Consider the following 21,545-nt stretch of genomic DNA (forward strand, 5'->3'; position numbering starts at 1 on the left):
TGGTTAGTCAGGTGAGTGCTCGCTTCGGCAGCACATATACTAAAAAAAAAAATGGTTAGTCAGGTGAGCCATGCTTTTCCTTGGGAAATGGCAGTGGGATGGAAGACAAGCAATGCAATCAGGTGATTAGCTGACAGTCATTAGCACAAAGGCCATCTGGAGGCATGGGTGGGCCCTGAGGAGCTTTGTCTCATGGCTATAGCTAGGGCAGAAGTGAATGGGAGAAATGACCAGGGCTCCCCAAAATGGCAGCTGATGGGGTTACTGAGTTAAGGGAGAGGCCAGAACCCTCCCTTTGTAGGGGCAGAACCACCAGTCAGCTCCCCCTAAGTCCCCAGTGTGTCACGATCCAGTTTCACAGGCCAGCAGTGCCTTTACTGAGACCACAGATATGGCTGGAGGTGGAACTGGAGAGAAGGGACTGAAGGATACAGCTGGGGAAGCTCATGCCATGCTTTGTACACACCCAATCCCGTCTTGACTGGTGGCTAGGCTTCCGTCTATGGCCATGGAAAGAACACTAAGTACCTGCCGAATGCAGGAAGGAGGGAAATTGACAGAGCACATGCAGCCTCTAAACAGGAACAGTGACGCCAGACTAGTAAAGATGTGTGTGGCAGGCTGAATAATGAGTCCCCAGAGATGGCCACGCTCCAATCCCCAGAATTTTGGAATATGTTACCTTACGTGGCAAAGGGAACTGAAGCTGTTAATCAGTTAGCTTTAAAATAAGCTTCTCCTGGATTATCCAGGTGGGGCCACTGTCATCACCTGGGTCCTTAAAAGTGAAAGAGGGAGGCAAAAGGGGAGTCAGAAAAGCGGACATTGCCAGCTTTAGAGACTTAAAGTTGGGATTGCAACAGCCTCCAGAAGTTGGAAAAAGACAAGGAAATGGTTCCCAGAGCCTCCAGAAAGAAATGCAGCCCCGCCCACACCTGAATTACAGTTCAGTAAGGTCTGTGCCACACTTCTGACATACAGGGTGGTGAGATAACGATGTCACTAAGCTTGTGGTAATTTGTTATAGCAGCAATCTGGAACAAATACAACATTGGTTCCATCTATATCCCAGATAGCTCCCAGATGTGGAGAGGCTGCTGACATACTTGTGAGCAGTCACAAGAATCAGAGAAAAACCCAGACCAAATCCAGGAGAGCTTCAGGTATCCAGGGGCTTGTTCTGCTCTCAGCACAGGTTGGCAATGAACAGGCTTTGCTAACAAGTGAATTGCAGAAAACATTTTATTTATTTTTATTTTGTGAACAATTGGCAAGAGAAACTAAATTCATGAAACATGCTTATTTCTAGGTAGGTGTTACAGGTTACATCTGCCAGCAGTCCTTGCTGCCTTTAAAATGTGTTCCCTTTCCAGCATTACTCACATTCTCTCTGCTGGCCACTCTCAAAAATGTATTTTGCTTTTGCATTTCATTCTACAAGTTACAACTCTGGAGTGTAAGTAAGACATAAGGTGGGCCCAAAGGGCTTCTGAGCACTGTCAAGGGCACAAAGTGCTGAGTAATACAATCTTTGGTTAAAGAATAAATATCAACAATAAAAGCTTTAGTAAAAGGATTTAAATTCTATTATCCATAACTTCATAGAAATAAAGATATTTTTCTAAGACTTCTTCACAGTGGAGGACTCAGCTCCCACAGATACCCTCTCACATAACCTCAAAGCTGTTTCTTTTCTTTACAGATAAAGTAATCCTTTCTGAGCATTCTCATCACATCCCCATGGGTGAGGCCTTCCTTCTGCTCCCTAACTAATTTGTAATGCAGCTTCACATATTTGGCAAAGGGTCTAACATGGGGCTTTATGGGGGTCCCATCTTTCCGAGTTGACGGCAGCAGGACCAGAGGTCCCTTGCATTCGGCACAGACAAAGCGCACAACGTCCAACGATTTGGTGTAGCGGCCAACCCTAAGGAGGAAAGATATACCACACAACAAAGGGTTAGTCACTGTAACTCAGCCTCTTCTCTGTGCTGGTCTTGGGCCCAAAGCCAGATTTTCTGGGGATTCTCAGAGAGTGGGGCACCAAGCAGCAGCAGTGGTCAGGCTGGCTCAAAGTAGGGGGGGAGATTGGAGAAAAGAGGACACAGAAAGGAGTAAAGAGATTTTACTCCTCAAGTCAGACAGCCATGTACTTACTAATGTAATCACTGAAGAGCCACTTGGAGGCCTTAGTAAAAACATGATTGGAAAAAGTCTGAGGAGAAGGAGCTTACCTGGTTTTGCATTGAGCACACTCATAATAAATCTTGTAGTTAATCTTGTAGTTATGGCAACGGGTGATTAAGGGCAGCTCTGGGTGCACCAAATTACATTTTCTGGCATAATATCTCCATGCGTGGCCATGAGAATCACGGATGCCATCAAGCAGCCAGGAGGCTGCGTGGCATAGCTCATGTATCAAAGTATCCCGGATTCGGTCTTGGAAAAGGAATAAAAAGAAACCATGAGCACTTAAACCAATTCCCTTCCGGTCACTTCCCACGCAGCCCTGGACTCTCAACCCCACCACACAAAACGCCACCTTATATAAACATATGCAGGTGAGCATGAGTGTTATTTTTCCAGGATTCTGAAAGGGAAATTTCTATCCACTTCAACCCAATATGGTAAATGGCAGAGCCTGGGTGGTGAATCTTTCGGAGCAGCTCCAGCCTGCTCATCTTTCTGTGGGACACTGCCCGAAATACACCTGGCCAAGACCTGGTTTCCGCCCTCCAGGAACATAGGTGGACAAGGTGGGGAAAGTCACCTGAGCTGTGCGATTTGGTCAGGAGAAGCACTATGGAGAAACCGGGATCTGAGCTGGGCCCTTAACAACTGGCTGGATTTGCAAAATTAGAAAAGCCATTTTGGGTGTGAAAAATGTAAGCAAAGATTGAGGCCAGGAAAGCCTGTGGGCCATTCTGAGAGCCAGTGGGAAACCAGCCTTGCTGGAGCACAGGCTAGTGGTGGAGCAGTGGGAGCCAAGACAACGACAGCCTTGAAAGCCGGGCTCCAGGCACTGGCAAGCCCCAGGTTTCTTAGCAGAGAGAAGAGTGAGGTGATGAGGGCCCATACCTGGGCAGAGGCAAAGATAGAGAAGGAATAACAGGAGAGTCATTATGAAGATCTGGCGATCGGGTAGATGTAGGGAACCTTGACCCTCAGTTACAGGGAGAATGAAGATGCTGCTGCTGCCAACAGGAAGCTGCAGAGAGAAAGCTAGGCTTACTAGAAAGATGGACAAGTGGGACTCTCAAGGATGGTGAGACATCCAATAATAATGTCCTCTAAGCAACACACAGTAGGCCTGTCCACCCTGGAATGACAGGTAAGGCTGTGACACAGGATGCCAGGGAATATTAGCACCTAAAAATAACTTAATAGGCACTGTGTCAGAAGAAAAGAGCCCAGAGGGAAAGCTACCATGCTGCTGCCATCACCTGCAGAATCGCAGACTTTCAGAGAAATCTCAATCTTAGTGTAACGCTCCCTCGGGTAAGGAAACATGCCAGAGTTGCACAAGCCAGCAGTTCTCAGCATCTTATTATTCCAGCAGATATCCAGTCTCTCTGGCAGCTGAGAAAGACAAGTAAACAGTAAATCAGAAAGCAGTTCTAAGCAGACCGGAAAATATTAACTCAAGAATTTTTGCAAATCTAAACACTCTGGGGAGAATTAAAGGCAAGTCAAAGCTCAGGCAAAGACCATTAACAGGCCATCAGGACGCAAGGGAGACTCTGAGAGCGTGGGAGTGCAGGGGCTGTGCTCCCTCGCATGGAGACCAAGTCAGAGGCAGCCACGAGAGGACAAACCAGTTGAGGTAGATGTGACCTATGTGAGAGGGTGAGGCACAATTGAAAACGCAAGTCAGAACTTAAGGTTCCGCTAATCAGTCATCTGATGTGGCATCAGGAAGGGCACCAAAGAATGAGGAACCTTTAGAATGACAGAACTTTCCCTGCAGAGACAATAAAGTCTGAAAAACCTAATGGCCAATGGGTCTGCCTCTCTGCCCCAGATTCCTCCCAATCTAGTCTGCACCCCTGCTTCTGACAGACTTGTTTCTTTCAGCAGCCGCTTTATAGCACATCCTTGTGCAGTGGTGCCTACTGATTTCAATTTAAGCTCCCCCAACCTGATTCCCAAGGCTGTCTATTATCTAGTCCTATACTATCAAAAAAATAGCTACATGTATTACTGACTATGCTGTAAGTCTTGTTCTAATACACTTCAGGTGTATTAACTTACCTAGGCCAAACAATAATTCCATGAAGTAGGAGGAACAGTACTATGATTGTCCCCATTTTATAGATGAGGAAATGGAGGCAGAGGACTCAAGTAATTTGCCTGAGGTCACATTATTCTTCAACACAAATCCTCTTCCAGATAGTTGAGCCTCAAAATATGCCCTCTCTACCATCACTGACTTATCTCCACTTATCATCCTTCATTAACCAGAACAAGTCTCACTTCCTCCTGGCAATCCTATTTCCGGACCACTGAGGTCTCAGTGATTTCTCCCTCTCCTGATCTCCTGTGGTAGTAACAGTCTGTACCGTATATTATAATCCACAAACATTCTCTATTTCTTTCACATAAGCATGTCTCATCTCCCCACCTAAATTGACACTTCTTAAGGACAGGAAATATACCATTAGCACATCTGCACACCTCACAACACCCAAGAGTGCCAGGCATACCGCGGGAATTCAATCAGTGCTTCTTCATTGATTTTACCTTGTTCTCAAAGACAGTGTTGTTCATCAGAGTGTACAATTTCTGAACCAGTTCATCCTTATTTTTCTTGAATTTTCTTCCAGAATACTGCTTTAACTTTTCAATGTTATGCAAGAAACATCCAGGTATATTGCAGTTAGTGTTCCTGCAAAAGGAAATTCAACTGAGTCTTGTATAACTAAACAAATAAATAGAAGAAATACATACATGTCAAGAGAGACTTGGAAAACTTAGCAAGTCCCTCCTACTTCCAGCTCCTTATATGAGGGCACTTCCCAAGATTCCATTCATAGCCTTTTCCTCTTTACTCCTTGCAAATCCTCAGATATGGGAAGCCCACGGTTTCAGCCTCAACAGAAGTGATCCATACCTATATCTTCAGTCTCGATCTCTCTCCTAAGATCTAGTTCTGAGTTTACTATTAATTGTCCGATGCAAATTTCCAACTGACTCACATGAGCATGTCTCCAGCTCAATGTGTTTAATACCCAACTTCTGTTATATACAAGCTGAAAACCTCAAAGACATTTCTTGATTAATTTATTCCTTACCCTATATCCAATTAGGCACAACAGACCACTCTTTCCCACCACCTCATTGTCACCACCCTAGTTCCTCACCTCCCCTTTACACATTGATATTACAGCATCCCTCTGTGTTCCTTGCCTCCAAGCTCTTTTTTCTAATGTAACTCACAAACATACCTCCAGATTAATTTTCCTAGGCCATGTTCCAATTATGTCCCACTGACTTCTTGGCCCAGGTCAAGCTAGTCCTGATTTCTATTGCTTTTTAAAAAAAAAATTTTTAAATTGAGTTTTAGAGAAAGAGGAAGGGAAAGAGAGAAACATCAATAAGCTGCCTCCTGCATGCCCCCTACTGGGGATCAAACCTACAAGCTGTGCATGTGCCCTGACCAGGAATCCAACTGGCAACCTTTCGGTGCATGGGATGGCTTTCAACCAACTGAGCCACACCGGCCAGGGCTCCTGACTTCTATTTCTACCTGGCATTCCCATTTTGGCCAAAGTGAGCAACTTAAATATTCCCTTGATGGGAACTGTGATTTCCCAGTTCATTCATGCCTTAGTATGACCTATTTGCCCATGGCCTGGAATGGCCACATCTCCACTGAGAACAAACTCCTGAGTAACACTTTATAATTTACCAAGAACTTCCTTTTGCATTATCATAGCTCATCTTCACAACTGCCTGCCAGAAAAACTATTACCAGTCTTATGATCTCCACTTTACAGATAAGGAAACTGAACCTCAAAGGTTTTAACTTACCCAAAGTTTATGGAGACCCATATCACATGACCACTATTGCTGCCCCATCTTTCAAGGCCTAATTCAAATGCACAAAGAACAGTGCTGAACACATAAAGGCCTCACACTTGTAATAACTATTTATTGAAACTAAAGCATTTTTATCTTGGCTGGAACAATCCACAAGTCCAAAGAGACAAGCCCACAGAGCTGGAAAGATAAAACAGGAGCAAACACAGGGAAGTGAGTTTCTGACTTAACAGGGCACTAATTAACCCTTAAGTCACAAAATAAACCCTATGTGAGGTGGCTGGGGTTAGGGAGAGGGAAAAAGTACCAGACCAGGCAAATGCAACTAAAGTAAGGTTCTTCTTCCCAAAGCCTGATATGACTACCATTCCTGCCTCAAATTACTTAGTTATGAAAGCAAATTTACATCAGAAAAGGTGGCAGATGAAGACCAGAACCATCTGCAGACCTCAGCAGAGAATGTGACCCCTGTTTGTATTTGTGCTCACAGCAAGCAGGCCTTGTGGCTTAGCATACCTTCACCTCAATGCCTGTGCCATTTTTACTGCAGGCTAGGTGTATCCACATCAGAGGAGTCAACAAGACGCAAAATGGGTACATTAGACACCATGACCAGTAATCAGCCTCCACAGGAACAATGCTAAGCACAACAGGAAGTCTACAGACTGAAACAGGAAGTACCAAGGCAGCACTGAGGAGTCCGAACAGGCTAGTCTCCTTTACATGAAGCAGAGGACAATGACAAAGGGGCAGCTTTTTTCTTCTTTTGTCACACTGTCCAGCCAAGCAACCTTGGAGCGACCAAAAACACCTGTTCCTATAGGCAAAGCAGCTTGAATATGTATCTAGGAATCCAAAGAAGAAACTTTGCTGGGAGGGGAGCCTTCTAATACAGAACAAGCCATACTGCTATCAGCTACCTCACCTGGTGAGAAGTGTGGAAACAGAACCTCTCTGCTCAGGCCCAAGTCACTGTGTTGCCCAATGCCTGATACATCACTCTTCTTCTCCCCTTAAGATGCACTTATTGCTCCAGAATACAAGTAAAATATTAAACATACAATCCTTCAAATATATGCCTTCTATCATAAGATAATTCAGATGTAAGTATATATTGCTCCTAAATGCAAATAAAAACAAAGACATTATGCATACTGCATCATATTATTAAAGAAGAAAGTCAGAAGTTCCCAGAATCTACATGAGAAAATGTATTGATTCTTTGCTTCAAGTATTAGCATGTCTTTGGTCAAAATGGCCTATTGCTTTCAGTTTCAATTATATATAGCTCAATAAAAATAAAGGAACTATAAGCAATCTATTTCACCCCAATGTTTAATAAAGCTTGAAAATTATGCAAGAATATATAGAAGTAATAAGAGTAACCGAGTTCATGAAAAACCTGGAAGACAATCCTGCCTGCCCTCCTCCTGATACCAGCAGACTGGAACATGTCAATACTGCCTTCTCACCATTTCCACTGCGTTTGCTTTGGTTTAGTGCAAACCAGTGGCCATGAGGCTGGAAAAAAAAAAGTATCTTGTTTGGATACATATTATTCTTTCATCTGAGTTAAAGGGCAAAGGAAACCTCAGAGGCCAGAGCTGCTACAGGGGCAAAAGTGTCCTAGTTGCCTGAAAACTGCAGGGGTCTTTGCAGAGTGCCACCCCAGCTCTGTTGGGGGAAAGGGAGGAGGGGAGCGGCCAGAACCTGGGCCTCTCCCTCCTGCTTATGCCTTCCCAATTCAGGGATGGAAACTTTTGTCCCCCTCCTCCACCAGACTCCTTTATCCCCCCCCCCCAACCCCACCACATATGCCCAGTGGGATGCTTAACATCTGACAATCATGCAATCAATTCCTGGTTGGTTGAACATGAGCAGTACGTACCTAGGCTCATACTTCTTAAGTTGCCACTTTTGTTCTCCAACAGCTGAAAAGATAATAGTTCATTTGTACCCCAAAAACTGGTACCATCAAGCAACTGGCAGAAACCTAGAAGGACCTCCCCCCCGCCCCCCGCCCCCGGTCATACCCAGAGCAACATCTATAAGCAACAACTGTCTGCCTGAAGGCTGCATATTGCTCCATCAGTCAGCATGAAATATTTACACACTGACTCAAGAGCTGCCCACAAAAAAAGCTGTGTAGGACTCTGTCAAAAGCACTGAGACTTATAATGGGGTCACAGGAGCAAGTGCCAAGGTTGGACTGTGAAGGCAACTGAGGTGTTAGCAGTACAAGGAGCAGCATGGCATATCTCACACACTGGCTCTGAGGAAAATGACTCATATCTCAGGAAGCACCTTCACCCTATTTGAAAGCCAAATCTTTCCACCATTGTCAAGCTCCCATACTGCTGGTGGCTCTAACCAGAGACTTATGTATCAGGAGTGTCATTCATTCACTTAAAATATTTATTAAGCATCTGATATGTGCCAAACACCAGGTTAGACCCTGGGAGAGACTGAAAAATGAGTAAGAGTCCTCCAATCAATAGGCTCAGTGTCTACTGGGGGGACAGATTCAGATGTGAGTGCTTTAGCAGAGGTGGGGTCTAAAAACCTGGGAACCCAGAAGGAGGAGCAACTCTGACTTATAGCTTCCTATAAGTGACAACTGGGCTGGGTCCTAAGAAAAATCGGATATACTCAGGACAAAAAGCTCAGGGACAGCTCTAGTTGGTTTAGCTCAGTGGTTAGAGTGTTGGCCCTTAGACTGAAGGGTCCTGGGTTCGATTCCAGTTGCAGGCTTGATCCCTGATCCCAGGCCCTGATGGAGCTATGTGTGGAAGGAAACCAATCAATGTGTCTCTCTCACATCGATGTTTCTCTCTCTCTCTCTCTCTCTCTCTCTCTCTCTCCCCCTCCCTCCCTCCCTCCCTCCCTCCTTCCCTCCCTCCCTCCTCCACTCTTTAAAAATCAACAGGGAGGGAGAGGATAGCCTCAGGTGAGGATTAACAACAAAAAAGCTCAGGGAGAGCCCTAACCAGTTTGGCCCAGTGGATAGAGTGTTGGCCTGCAGACTGAAGGGTCCCAGGTTCAATTCTGATCAAGGGCATGTATCTTGGTTTCAGGCACATCCCCAGTGGGGGGGTGTGCATGAGGCAGCTGATCGATGTTTCTTTCTCATCAATGTTTCTAACTCTCTATCCCTCTCCCTTCCTCTCTGTAAAAAATCAATAAAATATATTTTTTTTAAAAAAAGCTCAGGGAGAAAGTACTCCAGGCAGATAGGATGGTGAATACTAAGACTTGGGTGCTCCTCCTCCACTTCTAGAAAGATCCTTTTCATTGGGATGGTGGCCTCCCTTGGCCACTTAGGAAGCTGTTGAAATGGCACAGGGTTGGCAGGTAGGAAAGGCAGACCCAACAAGACACATATCCAGGGGAAAGGGCAAGGCAGGCGTGGCTGGCACACTGGGAGGGCTACTTGGGGGAACAGGGATACTTAGCTTGACTGGCTTACCAGGTGTCATACATATATTTTTGGTTTTACGTTTCCTTTTCTTTGGTACAGGTCCATCAGTTGACATTTTTATATCTGAAATCTCTACTTCAACCTCAGCAGCATTTGGTGGTTGGCAGAGATTTTCACCAGTATCATCAGCACACTGCTCCATCTCCTTTTCAATTGAGGACATTTGGCCCTCATCAGCTGCATCCTCTTCTGTTGTCACAGGGCCCTCCACATTACTATCATCATCATCACTGATAATTATTGGAAACTCCTGGATCATACAGTCATCAGTATCAGATAACACTTCCAGAATCTCATCTGAAATTCAAGAGGCACATTCACATATAAGCAGACTTTCTCCACCCTATGTCCCCACCCTGAGACACTCAACTTCAGATTATTGAGCAGAAATTAAACAAGCAGGAAACTGTGACATTATGAATCACAGTTAAGAATCAGTTATTCTAGATTATTTTCCCTCTATTACTTCTTTACTTTACAGAGAATAGTTACAGATAAAACCAATCCAAGTCCAGTGGAAATCTTCAAATCACATTCTCTAAATAGCATGATGTAGGTGATTAGATATTCCCAAATACAGGTCAGTAGATTTGTATAGTCTCACTGGTCCATAGAAAAATAAGAGACAATAGAATAATACAGTGGATTTTTTCCCCAACAAGTTCAATTTCTGTAACTTAAAGGACTGTCCTTTATTTTGAGATTATGTTCTCACTAAACTTTTGGGGCTCTTTACTTTATGAAATCATGGCGATAGTAGATAGTAGTTGGAGTGTATTTCCATCATCAGACAAATTAAAAATTGGCAATTCTATGCTTGCCACCAAAATTTAATTTTCTAACCACTTATGTAAGAGTGAGGAGTTAAGTCCTGATGTCAGCACTGAAAGGCCTTGGGAGCATTTGGAATGTCATCGCCCTCAGTTGAAGGAGCCCTTCACCTGATTTGAAGGGCGGCATGTCTAACACCACATGCTCTCTGGAGTCTGTTCAGAGCTTAGCTTCTAGGTTTCTGATTCTGGATGTACAAATGTAAACCAGAGCAGAGGCAAGATGTGAAACATATCCATGACGCAAAAAATCTTTATTGTAAAACTAGAGGCCCAGTGCATGAAATTTGTGCACTGGGGGGGGGGTGTCCCTCAGCCCAGCTTGCACCCTCTCCAATGCGGGACCCCCCCCCACAGGAATCGGGCCTAAACGGACAGTCGGACATCCCTCTCACAATTCAGGACTGCTGGCTCCCAACCACTCACCTGCCTGCCTGCCTGATTGCCCCTAACTGCTTCTGCCTGCCAGCCTGATCACCACCTAACTACTCCCCTGCCAGCCTGATAGATGCCTAACTGTTCCCCTGCCAGCCCAATTGCCCCCAACTGCCCTTCCCTGCAGGCCTGGTCCCCCACAACGGCCCTCCCCTGCTAGCCCGATTGCCCCCAACTGCCCTCCCCTGCCGGCCATCTTGTGGCAGCCATCTTTGACCACATGGGGGCGGTCATCTTATGTGTTGGAGTGATGGTCAATTTACATACTGGTCATGACTAATTAGCATATCAGGGCTAATTAGCATATCCATCTCATATTTGTATTTGGTGTGATGGTCAATTTGCATGCCAGTTGTGACTAAGTAGCATATCCAGGCTAATTAGCATATCCCTCTCTTATTTTTTTTTAGTTTTTATTTTTATTTATTTATTTTTTATTAGTTAAGGTATTACAAATGTGTCCTCATCCCCCCCATTAACCCCCAACCTCCCCCCCCCGCCCCACACACTCATGCTCCCATCCCCCTGTTGTCCATGTCCATTGGTTTGGCTTATATACATGTATACAAGTCCTTCGGTTGATCTCTTCCCCTTACCCCCGCCCTCCCCTACTTTCCTTCTGGGGATTGATAGCCTGGTCGCTGTTTATCAGTCTTTGGATCTGTCCCTTTTCATCAGTCTATGTTGTTCTCTATAATCCACAAATGAGTGAGATAGCATATCCAGGCTAATTAGCATATCCATCTCTTATTATATAGGATTGCAGATTTGGGAGAATGTATATTGAGACTCTCGTCTATTATTTGAATTAATTACCAAACAACTTTAGATATGCAATAAGGGAAGAGAAAGGAGTGGGCATTCCTATTGTAAAAAGCCATGCTCCCCAGAAAATTTAAAGATTTCCCACTGCAATGGAAACTTAAAACAAACAGTGGGGACGCACTGCTCACAATCCATAAAGCATGACCCCATCCATTGACAAAGGTTAGAATTGAGGTTTAAAGTGTGTTAAAATTCCTCAGGCCTCTTTTTCTGTAAAATTATCAAAATTCATGTGGAGAACAGTAAAGAGGCAAAGACAGTCCCTTGGAGCCTTCTTCATCCCTCCATGACTGAAATGGATGCCCACAGTTATTAGCCCACTGGTCAGACACGTAAGAGCAGCCTGAGTTGGAAGTTCACCCTCAAAAGACTACGGATCTTCTGACTCAAGGAGTCAGCAGCTAGTGGCCTATGGGCTCTGTCACTCATGCTCTACTCTGCAGCTACCTCCCAGGGACCCCTTTCCTGCTCAGGCACATGCACTCAGAGCTAAAGAAAAGGAGGGAGAAAAGAAATTCGAGTGGACAGGTGGTGGAACAGGAGGCTAGGGTTCTAAGCCACCTCTCTTTTCCCTGCTCTCATATCCCAGGTTAGCTAGGAAATGCTAGCCAACAGTAGTTTTAGTGTAATTACCAAAGAAGTAACCAGTACCTTAACTAAGCACCTATGTATCATGCCCTACACCTTGTACTAAGCGAACAAAGATAAATAAAATACCACCCCTGATGCTTAAGAAGCTCCTAGTCTTCCTACATTTCAGACCCACTGAGCAGGTTCTAACCTGGGAGTAAAGCTCTATGCCTCTCACAAGGTTAAAAGGGCCTCTGAATCTAAAGAGGCAAGGTCCTGCTGCAGGAAGCAGGTGGTGAGAAAAACAGGAATCTCTAGAAAATATACAGAGAGTAGCAAAAGACAAAGAGCTAGATGAAGAAAGCACAGATTCTTCTGCAGGCCCATGATCATCACCCACCCAAGTCTCCATCAGGCAGAAAGAAGGAGTCCATGCCTCTCTCACTCCTCTTTGTTACTCCTACACAGAGAGAAGGAAGAAGGGTGTCCTTGGCTTGCTTCCCTCTGCTCCCTTAAAGCAGTGCTACATAGGTGAGAACTCCATTGAGAGAAATGCCCAGGATCTAAGGCAGCAGCAGGAGCAGTTGCTGCTGTGTTAGGAAATCTACCAAAGGGTGTAGGGAATCCAGCTATATCCACATCCAGCACATATGAGGAAAGAAATGGTGGCATCACTACTAAGTGACTCATAATAGAACTTTGGCTGACTTATCTTGCAGTGCTTGTGTGTGATGAGCTTGCAGAGCTCAGCTGCTTCTCTAATTTTGTGGTATACTTATCTCTGCCACTTTTGGCGTCCTTACTTCTATCTTCCTCAGGGAAGTATTCATCATCAGAATCCGAGTCAATCACCACATAGCTGAGTGATAAGATAGGGAAACACCAAAGAAAAGTGTGAACACAACATTCTTTCCATGACATTTCCGATCTTTTCTACAATGAACAGGGTCACTTTGTTATCCCCTTGAACATTTCATCCTTAAAATTATCTCGTTTCTTGATTTCCAGAATACTGTTCTGTTTCAGTTCTCTTCTCACTTTTTCATCCACTCCTCACTCACTTCTTTCCCTCATCACATTCCCAGAGTTTAGCTAACAACCCTTTCCTAGCAATTTAATCAATTCCTTGGGATTGGGTAAGCGTTATCTATTTGCCCACCCAATCCATCCTATCCAGTCCGACTTTGCCTCTGACTTCTATCTCCTCAATTCCAAATTCCTGCCTGAACGTCCTGTGTGTAGAGCCAATTTTTAGTCAGCATGCATAGGAATAACTTTCCCAACTGCTGACTGATAGTGTCTGTTCTGACAACTCAGGCAGCATCCTAATTCCTGTCTGTACTCTACTGGTCATTAAATGTTTTGAATATCAGCCCTGGTTATTGGCCCCTTAATTTCAACATGCCCCAAACTGCTCATCACTTTCCTCCCCAAACCCACTCTTCCTATAGTATCCCAGAGAGAAGCCACCTGGCACTGAACCATGATCTGTGGGCACTCCTTACAGGCCCCTTAAAATGGATTTTCTTTACATATTTAGTCTAGCAGAGGCAGGAAGAAACCAATTTTTCTATTTAAAAATTAAATAGTTTTTAATTGATCAAATAAGGACTTTGTTGTGTATAATGTTATAAACCAGACTACTTCTAAGGATCCATGATAAACTATTTAAAATGCAAATGAGAGTCATGGAAATATTCTGCATCTTTGACAGTGGTGATAGTTACACCACAGTATATGAGTTTTGTCAAAATTCATCAAACTGTACATTGAAAAAGTGTGAATTTTGCTGTATGTAAATCAAACCTCAATAAACCTGCCTTAAGTATAAATAATAAAACTGATCATTTCCAATAAATAGCTTTATACAATGCATTATTTGGTTCCAGAATTACAGCTGACTGTAACTGCTGACTTTAAATCACTTTTCACACACTGGTGGCAGGCTTTATGGCTTACATGTTGCAAAATAATCAACAGAGATAAATCAGAGCTAACTAGAAAAAATTTCCCACTTGACAGCGCTATTTGGCTTGGAGGAGGATGGGGGGGCAGAAATGACCAATTAACATTTCTACAGAGATGTAAGGAGTATATGTGGAAACCATAGTCATCTAGCACCATATTTCAGATTTATTCCAATAATTGTAGCATCTCCTATAGTTTGGCACCTGGGCAACACCTGTTCATCTAGCTCTGGCTAGCATAGAAGGCTCCTTAATAGAAATAGAAGATAATGCTTAAAGATGGAAGAGTGTTGGACCACAAAGGACTTTATCTACTGGGGATAGACAGCTTGATTTTCCTATGACAAGCAATTGAAATAGGGGATCAATATGGCCAATGCAGTGTCTCTGGAGATGAATCTCGAAGTGCGATGCAGACTGGATCAGAGGAGGAAGAGATCAAGGGGATGAGCCACTTAAAAGCACTCTTACACTAACACAAGAGTGAAAACTGATCAGGGCCTGTGTAGTGGAGACTGGAAGTTAAGAGATGGTTCACAGCAACATTCTGAAAGAGAATCTAATTAGATAATGGACCGGAATTAAGGAATCTGATATTTTGAACCTGGTTGTGAGATCAAGCACCCATTATGAACCTGAACATGGTGGTCACAGAGGAAATCTTACTCAGAACATTGTTCCTTAAAAAATGTCAAATTTGCCAAAACCGGTTTGGCTCAGTGGATAGAGCGTCGGCCTGCAGACTGTGGGGTCCCAGGTTCGATTCCGGTCAAGGGCATGTACCTGGGTTGCGGGCACATCCCCAGTGGGAGATGTGCAGGAGGCGGCTGATCGATGTTTCTCTCCCATCGATGTTTCTAACTCTCTATCTCTCTCCCTTCCTCTCTGTAAAAAATCAATAAAATATATTTTTTAAAAAAATGTCAAATTTGTCCTGGCTGGTGTTGCTCATTTGGTTGGAACATCATCCTGTGTACCAAAAGATTGCAGGTTCAATTCCCAATCAGGGCACATACCTAGATTGTGGGTTCGATCCCCAGTCGGGGCACGTACAGAAGGCAACCAATCGATGTACTCTTTCACATTGATTTCTCTCTCTCTCTCTCTCCTTCTCCCTCTCTCTCTCTCTCTTACTCACTTTCACTCTCCTTCTCCCTCTCCCCTCCCCTCTCCCTCTCTCTAAAATTAGTAAGCATCTCCTTGGGTGAGGATTTTAAAAATTGTCAAATTTTACTAATTCTCCTACTTACTCTATGTCCCTATTCTGTGTGCTCGTTCCAGCCACACCTAAATTAGAGAAAGAAAGAGGGTATTAGAAAGCATCTGAATCATGACAAAATCTGGTGATCCATGTTTTTAACTCCCTAAAACCAAAGTCCATAAATTGAAACTGGTTAAAAATTTATGGTGGACTCTTTTCTTACATTTCCCATGAGAGATAGAGAGGAAATAAAAGTAAGGAGACCTAGAATGAATGAGGTAAAGGAAGCAAATTAAAAAAGGAGCACAGTACAGGGAACTTCTTTTGCTCTTAGCAGCAAGGACATTAACTTTGCTTCCCCAATCTAGAGAGAGCCCTAGAAGAGACCAACCCAGGACCAGCTCACACCAAATCACACTTCAATCATCTCTACAAAGACATGGTTAAATTATCGCTTTGAATAGGCTGTACTTACAGGGCTCAAATTCTTCATCACTGCTTGAGTCCACAATAATAATGCTATTGGAGAAATAAAATACATGTTGCTTTAAAGGAAGGCTACCAACATCATAATGCCAAATATCTCCAACGAAGAGAACCTCCCAAATCATAGTTTCTGAAATGCACATTGGTTTTAAAGGCTTATGAAATTAGGCACAATAGGGGAGTGAAGGAAAATTAGAAGCAACTTAGTCTTTACTACAGAGTCAAAGATAGGGGAAGAACATTAGTGGAGTATCATTAGCTATCAGTGCCTGTTTTCTGCCAAATTTTTTCTTTCTATTTAAAGATATAAAAGTGAATTCTGATAAAGGAGCCACAGGGGAAAGGACTTAAGGATGAAGAGAATACAGTTAAAATTGAAATGGGCAAAAGGGACATCCCTTGGGGTTTTACTGCTTGAAGAGGGCCTGCTTATAGGGACTACTATCTAGGTAAACAGACAAATGCTGGAGTCCATTTCTTGGGGAGCAAACAACAGATGATTTTAAAGCTGTAACTGGTCCCTGCCCTGAGCCATGATGTTAGGGCCTCTTGCTTCTCTGCCTCACAATTTCCTTGGGCACTCGTATTCATTCTTCCCTGCCATGTGGCAGCCTGAGGTGAGGCCACAGCAAATTCTGGCTCAGGATCCCTCAGCTCACCAGATAGCAGCTGACAGTCATCAGCCATGCATGATACAGATTCCAAATCCAGCTTGGAGAACTCATGCTGCAGTAAGCATCACTTCAGCATTGAAATTAGCTACATCCTAGGACCTAATCATAGGTCATCTTACCATTAGTTATTGTGACAGAGCACACAGAGGGTACCACAGGTGCTAAAGAAGGTGGACATTTAATAGCTGTAAGGGTTTACATATATTTATATGGTTTTACATAATAGTTATAAGATTTTACATATAAAAAAGGTAGCCTTAACCACTTCTTGAGGACTTTCATTTTAGCCTTGAGGTTGATTACTGGGAAGGCATGCTGGCTCACTCCCTTAATTAAATTTCCTATTTCATTTATCCATTACTATACACTAGACTTACTGAGTAGTAGACTTCAAGTTGTTTTGTTTTTTAAATCAAGAAAGAAAATTCTTGCTAGGTGTAAGGTTTGTAAGGAATGGGTCCAAATGTGACCTTGGTTATCTTGAAACCTATTATCAATAAGTAGCACTGTATATAAACTAAACTATACTTCATCTATTTTCTTACATGCTTTTGCATTAGATACAGAGAGCAGACTGATAGTTGCCAGAGGGGAGGGGGCTTGGGGGACTGGGTGAAAAAGGTGAAGGGATTAAGAAGTACAGACTGTGGGGGGCAATGGACGATAAGGACACATGTAATATCTTAATCAATAAAGAAAAAAAAGAAGTACAGACTGGTAGTCACAAAATAGTCAAGGGGATGTGAGGTACAGCATAGGGAATATAGTCAATAATATTGTAATAACTATGTGTGGTGCCAAGTGGGCACTGGAAATATTGAGGGGAACACTATGTAAAGTATATGATTGTCTAACCACTATGTACACCTGAAACTAACACAAAATAATATTGAATGTAAACTGTAATTAAAAAATAAAATTTAAACTTCTTTTAAAAAAATAAAACAAAGAATCTTGGGCTAAAAAATGAAAATACTAATTAGGCTTTGATTGATCAATGAACACCAGACCCCCACCCTTTGTATTATGTATTTCAGTAGCATTTCTGCACTTCCGCCCCTTCAAACTGCCAAAACCCCCTTTTACTCTTAACGACTTTGTATCATAAGTCACTGGGACAATAGAAGCAATCAGACAGGAATGCCCTCATCCTCCCAGGAACAAATTGAATGACTTATCTGTAACTACCTGCCTTCTCTGTTCTCAACAAAAGCATAGTGTCCCTACCACTATCTGAGGCCAAGTCCTCCCTTGTTCTTTCCATCTCATCCTCCTCTAGCCTTCTCAAGGACTTTATTCCTGCAATGTTCTGTGCTGTATTATTGTCCCCTCTCCCTGGTTCATTCATTCTACTATCCCTAGACCCCATGTCCCCCAATTATATATTTCCAGACTTGAACTTTCCACTGAACTCCAGCTATATGTATAACTAGAGGCCCAGTGCACAAAAATTTGTGCACTCGGGGGGGGAGGAGGGGGCTCCCTCAGCCCGGCCTGTGCCTTCTCGCAGTCTGGGACCCCTCGGGAGATAACGACCTGCTGGCTTAGGCCTGCTCATGGGTGCATGGGGGGTCGGGGGGGAGTCCCTCAGCCCAGCCTGCACCCTTTCCAATCTGGGACCCCTGCAGGATCAGGCCTAAACTTGCAATCAGCTCTCACAATCCAGGACTGCTGGCTCCTAACCGCTCACCTGCCTGCCAGCCTGATCACCCCCTAACTGCTCCCCTGCCGGCCTTATTGACATCTAACTGCTCCCCTGCTGGTCTGATTGCCCCCAACTGCCCTCCCCTGCTAGCCCGGCTGCCCCCAACTGCCCTCCCCTGCTAGCCTGGCTGCCCCCAACTGCCCTCCCCTGCCGGCCTGGTCACCCCTAACTGCCCTCCCCTGCTGGCCTGGTCACCTCCAACTGCACTCCCCTGCCGGCCTGGTCACCCCTAACTGCCCTTCCCTGCTGGCCTTGTCATACCCAACTGCCCTACCCTGCTGGCCTAATCTCGCCCCCAACTGCCCTCCCCTGCCAGCCTGATGGCTTCCAACTGCCCACCCCTGCCAGCCTGATCACCCACAACTGCCCTCCCTTGCCAGCCATCTTGTGGTGGGCATCTTGGGGCGGGCATCTTGTGGCAGTCATCTTGTGGCGGGCATCTTGTGGCGGGCATCTTGTGACGACATCACGTGAGGGCATCGCGCGATGTCTCTAGGCTTTTATTATATAGGATAAGTGTATTGAGTAGGAGGCTGGACTCCAATGATTCTAAGATCCATTTTTATACTTCCATTTTATAACTAACCAAGTTATACATTCTGCAGACTCTAAATAAAGCAAACGTACTTTTTGAGAAAGTTGTTTTGCCAACAAAGTAGGGCTAAACTAAGAGAAAATAGAATTTTTCAAATCTCACCAATCATCATCATGAATCTTCGATTGGCCAGCCTTTTCTTTGGACATGTCCTCACCTATAGTCAAGACAAAGATATGCATTTTAAGAAAACAAGAAGTCAGAACACATTTCTACATTGTGCATTAATCTTTCAGCAGCTTCTTTACCCTAATTTAAAGGCAAAACTTTACTCTGTGAAATGAGAAGTACTTAAATTTCCTTATTGCAGACTGCCTGGATGTAGAAAACAATAAGCAAGAAGTACCACGCCCCTCTCCCACTTAGCACTGATGAGTCAGAAAACCCAAAGAACCTTACTTCCACCTCACACCTCAAGGAAGTCTACCTATCAGGCTTCAAACCCTCTGTCTCCCCCGACCCCTCGACCTTCTTACTGCTGCTCCCAGCAGGCCAGGCCACCACACACCTCTATCCAACCACCACCCTCCCAATCCCCCTATCCCACCTCCTACTGGTCTTATACCAATCAGGCCACGCTCCTTCCACACTTCCATCTTCCTACTCCTGCCTTCCCAACTAGTCTTGCAGCAGTCAGGCCTCAACTTCTCCACTCACTTCACCCATGCACCCCATCTCACCACTCCTCCTCAGGTCTTTACACTGACAAGCCTAGAGCCCTACCCCTACCCCTGCTACCTCCAGCCAATCAGGCCATAACTCCTTCACACACCCTCCCTCTGCCTCTCCTCCCCAGGTCTTACACTGGTGGGTCTATACCCCTGCCTCTACTCCCACCTCCAGTCAATCAGGCCTCAACTCCTCTACTCACACCAGCACCTAAAACCCATCCCTTTCATGCCCCTGTGCTCCCCTCCCACCTCTTCTGCAGCAAATCAGGTCGTGGCTCTTCCACTGACCCGCTTCTCCTCAGGAGGTCTTATACTGGCTGGTCTCCACCCTCCCCCACACCCACTCCCACTTCCAGCAGGGCTATTCCTCTCCCCCCACTCCGGCTTCCCGCCTCCAGGCCTACAACCTTCCCCCACTCCGGCTTCCCGCCTCCAGGCCTACACCCCTCCCCCACTCCGGTTTCCCGCCTCCAGGCCTACACCCCTCCCCCACTCCGGTTTCCCGCCTCCAGGCCTACACCCTTCCCCCACTCCGGTTTCCCGCCTCCAGGCCTACACCCTTCCCCCACTCCGGCTTCCCGCCTCCAGGCCTACACCCCTCCCCCACTCCGGTTTCCCGCCTCCAGGCCTACACCCCTCCCCCACTCCGGTTTCCCGCCTCCAGGCCTACACCCCTCCCCCACTCCGGTTTCCCGCCTCCAGGCCTACACCCCTCCCCCACTCCGGTTTCCCGCCTCCAGGCCTACACCCCTCCCCCACTCCGGTTTCCCGCCTCCAGGCCTACACCCCTCCCCCACTCCGGTTTCCCGCCTCCAGGCCTACACCCCTCCCCCACTCCGGTTTCCCGCCTCCAGGCCTACACCCTTCCCCCACTCCGGTTTCCCGCCTCCAGGCCTACACCCCTCCCCCACTCCGGTTTCCCGCCTCCAGGCCTACACCCTTCCCCCACTCCGGTTTCCCGCCTCCAGGCCTACACCCTTCCCCCACTCCGGCTTCCCGCCTCCAGGCCTACACCCCTCCCCCACTCCGGCTTCCCGCCTCCAGGCCTACACCCTTCCCCCACTCCGGTTTCCCGCCTCCAGGCCTACACCCCTCCCCCACTCCGGTTTCCCGCCTCCAGGCCTACACCCCTCCCCCACTCCAGTTTCCCGCCTCCAAGCCTACACCCTTCCCCCACTCCGGCTTCCCGCCTCCAGGCCTACACCCTTCCCCCACTCCGGCTTCCCGCCTCCAGGCCTACACCCCTCCCCCACTCCGGCTTCCCGCCTCCAGGCCTACACCCTTCCCCCACTCTGGTTTCCCGCCTCCAGGCCTACACCCCTCCCGCACTCCGGCTTCCCGCCTCCAGGCCTACACCCCTCCCCCACTCCGGTTTCCCGCCTCCAGGCCTACACCCTTCCCCCACTCCGGCTTCCCGCCTCCACGCCTACACCCCTCCCCTTATATCCACTTCCGGCCTCCAGCCAATCAGGCCTCGATTCCTGTACTCACCCACCCCCCACTCCCTCCTCTCAGGATGTCTTATTCCGGCAAGTCTACACCCCTCCCCCACTCCCACGTCCTGCCTTCAACCAATCAGGCTTCGACTCCTTTACTCACCGCCCCCCTACTATGGTTTCTCCTCAGGATGTCTTATTCCAGCAGTCTACACCCCTTTCCCCATACCCGCTTCCCGCCTTCCCACCTCCCGTCAATTAGGCCTTAATTCCTCTACTCACCCCTCCCCACCCGCCTCTTCTCCTCAGTTTGTCTTATTCTGGCAGGTCTACATCCTTCCCACCACACCTGCTTCCCGCCTCCAACCTGGCCTCCAGCCACTCAGTCCTCGACTCCTCCACTAACCCCCGACACACCCCTCCTGCTCCTGCTGCCACCTCTTTTCCTCAGGATGTCTTACTCCAGCAGGCCTACACTCCTTTCCCCCATAGCCGCTTCCTGCCTCCAGCCTCCAGCTAGTCTTGCAACATTCAGGCCTTGACGCCTGCACTTATCCTCCTCCTCACACGCACCTCTTAGCCCCAACCAAATGAGGCATGACCACCCCCCAAAATGCCTCCACTTCTATCCCC

At 46.1% G+C, this 21,545-nt stretch overlaps 1 protein-coding gene across 1 annotated transcript; it reads right to left on the bottom strand.

Annotated features, from left to right (window-relative positions):
* Positions 1-1,224: 1,224 nt before the first annotated feature.
* Positions 1,225-19,267, bottom strand: GCNA (germ cell nuclear acidic peptidase). The gene is made up of 6 exons (XM_059678678.1): positions 18,908-19,267; positions 9,360-9,814; positions 4,741-4,896; positions 3,444-3,579; positions 2,235-2,439; positions 1,225-1,927 (listed from the first exon to the last, which is right to left on the bottom strand). Exons 1-6 carry the CDS (start codon positions 18,918-18,920, stop codon positions 1,678-1,680), a joined length of 1,215 nt encoding a protein of 404 aa, XP_059534661.1. The 5' UTR covers positions 18,921-19,267; the 3' UTR covers positions 1,225-1,677.
* Between the last annotated feature and the right edge of the window lie 2,278 nt (positions 19,268-21,545).

Source organism: Myotis daubentonii, chromosome X (genome assembly GCF_963259705.1).
Source record: "Myotis daubentonii chromosome X, mMyoDau2.1, whole genome shotgun sequence".
Classification (NCBI taxonomy): domain Eukaryota; kingdom Metazoa; phylum Chordata; class Mammalia; order Chiroptera; family Vespertilionidae; genus Myotis; species Myotis daubentonii.

Excerpts from the sequence above, each read along its gene's own strand:
- GCNA (XM_059678678.1), bottom strand. Across the intron at positions 4,897-9,359 it reads GTGCCATTTCAACAGCTTCC|TCCTTTTGCAGGAACACTAA; the intron begins TAAGTGGCCAAG and ends CTCAGTTGAATT. Across the intron at positions 1,928-2,234 it reads TGTGCTCAATGCAAAACCAG|GGTTGGCCGCTACACCAAAT; the intron begins GTAAGCTCCTTC and ends TTTCCTCCTTAG.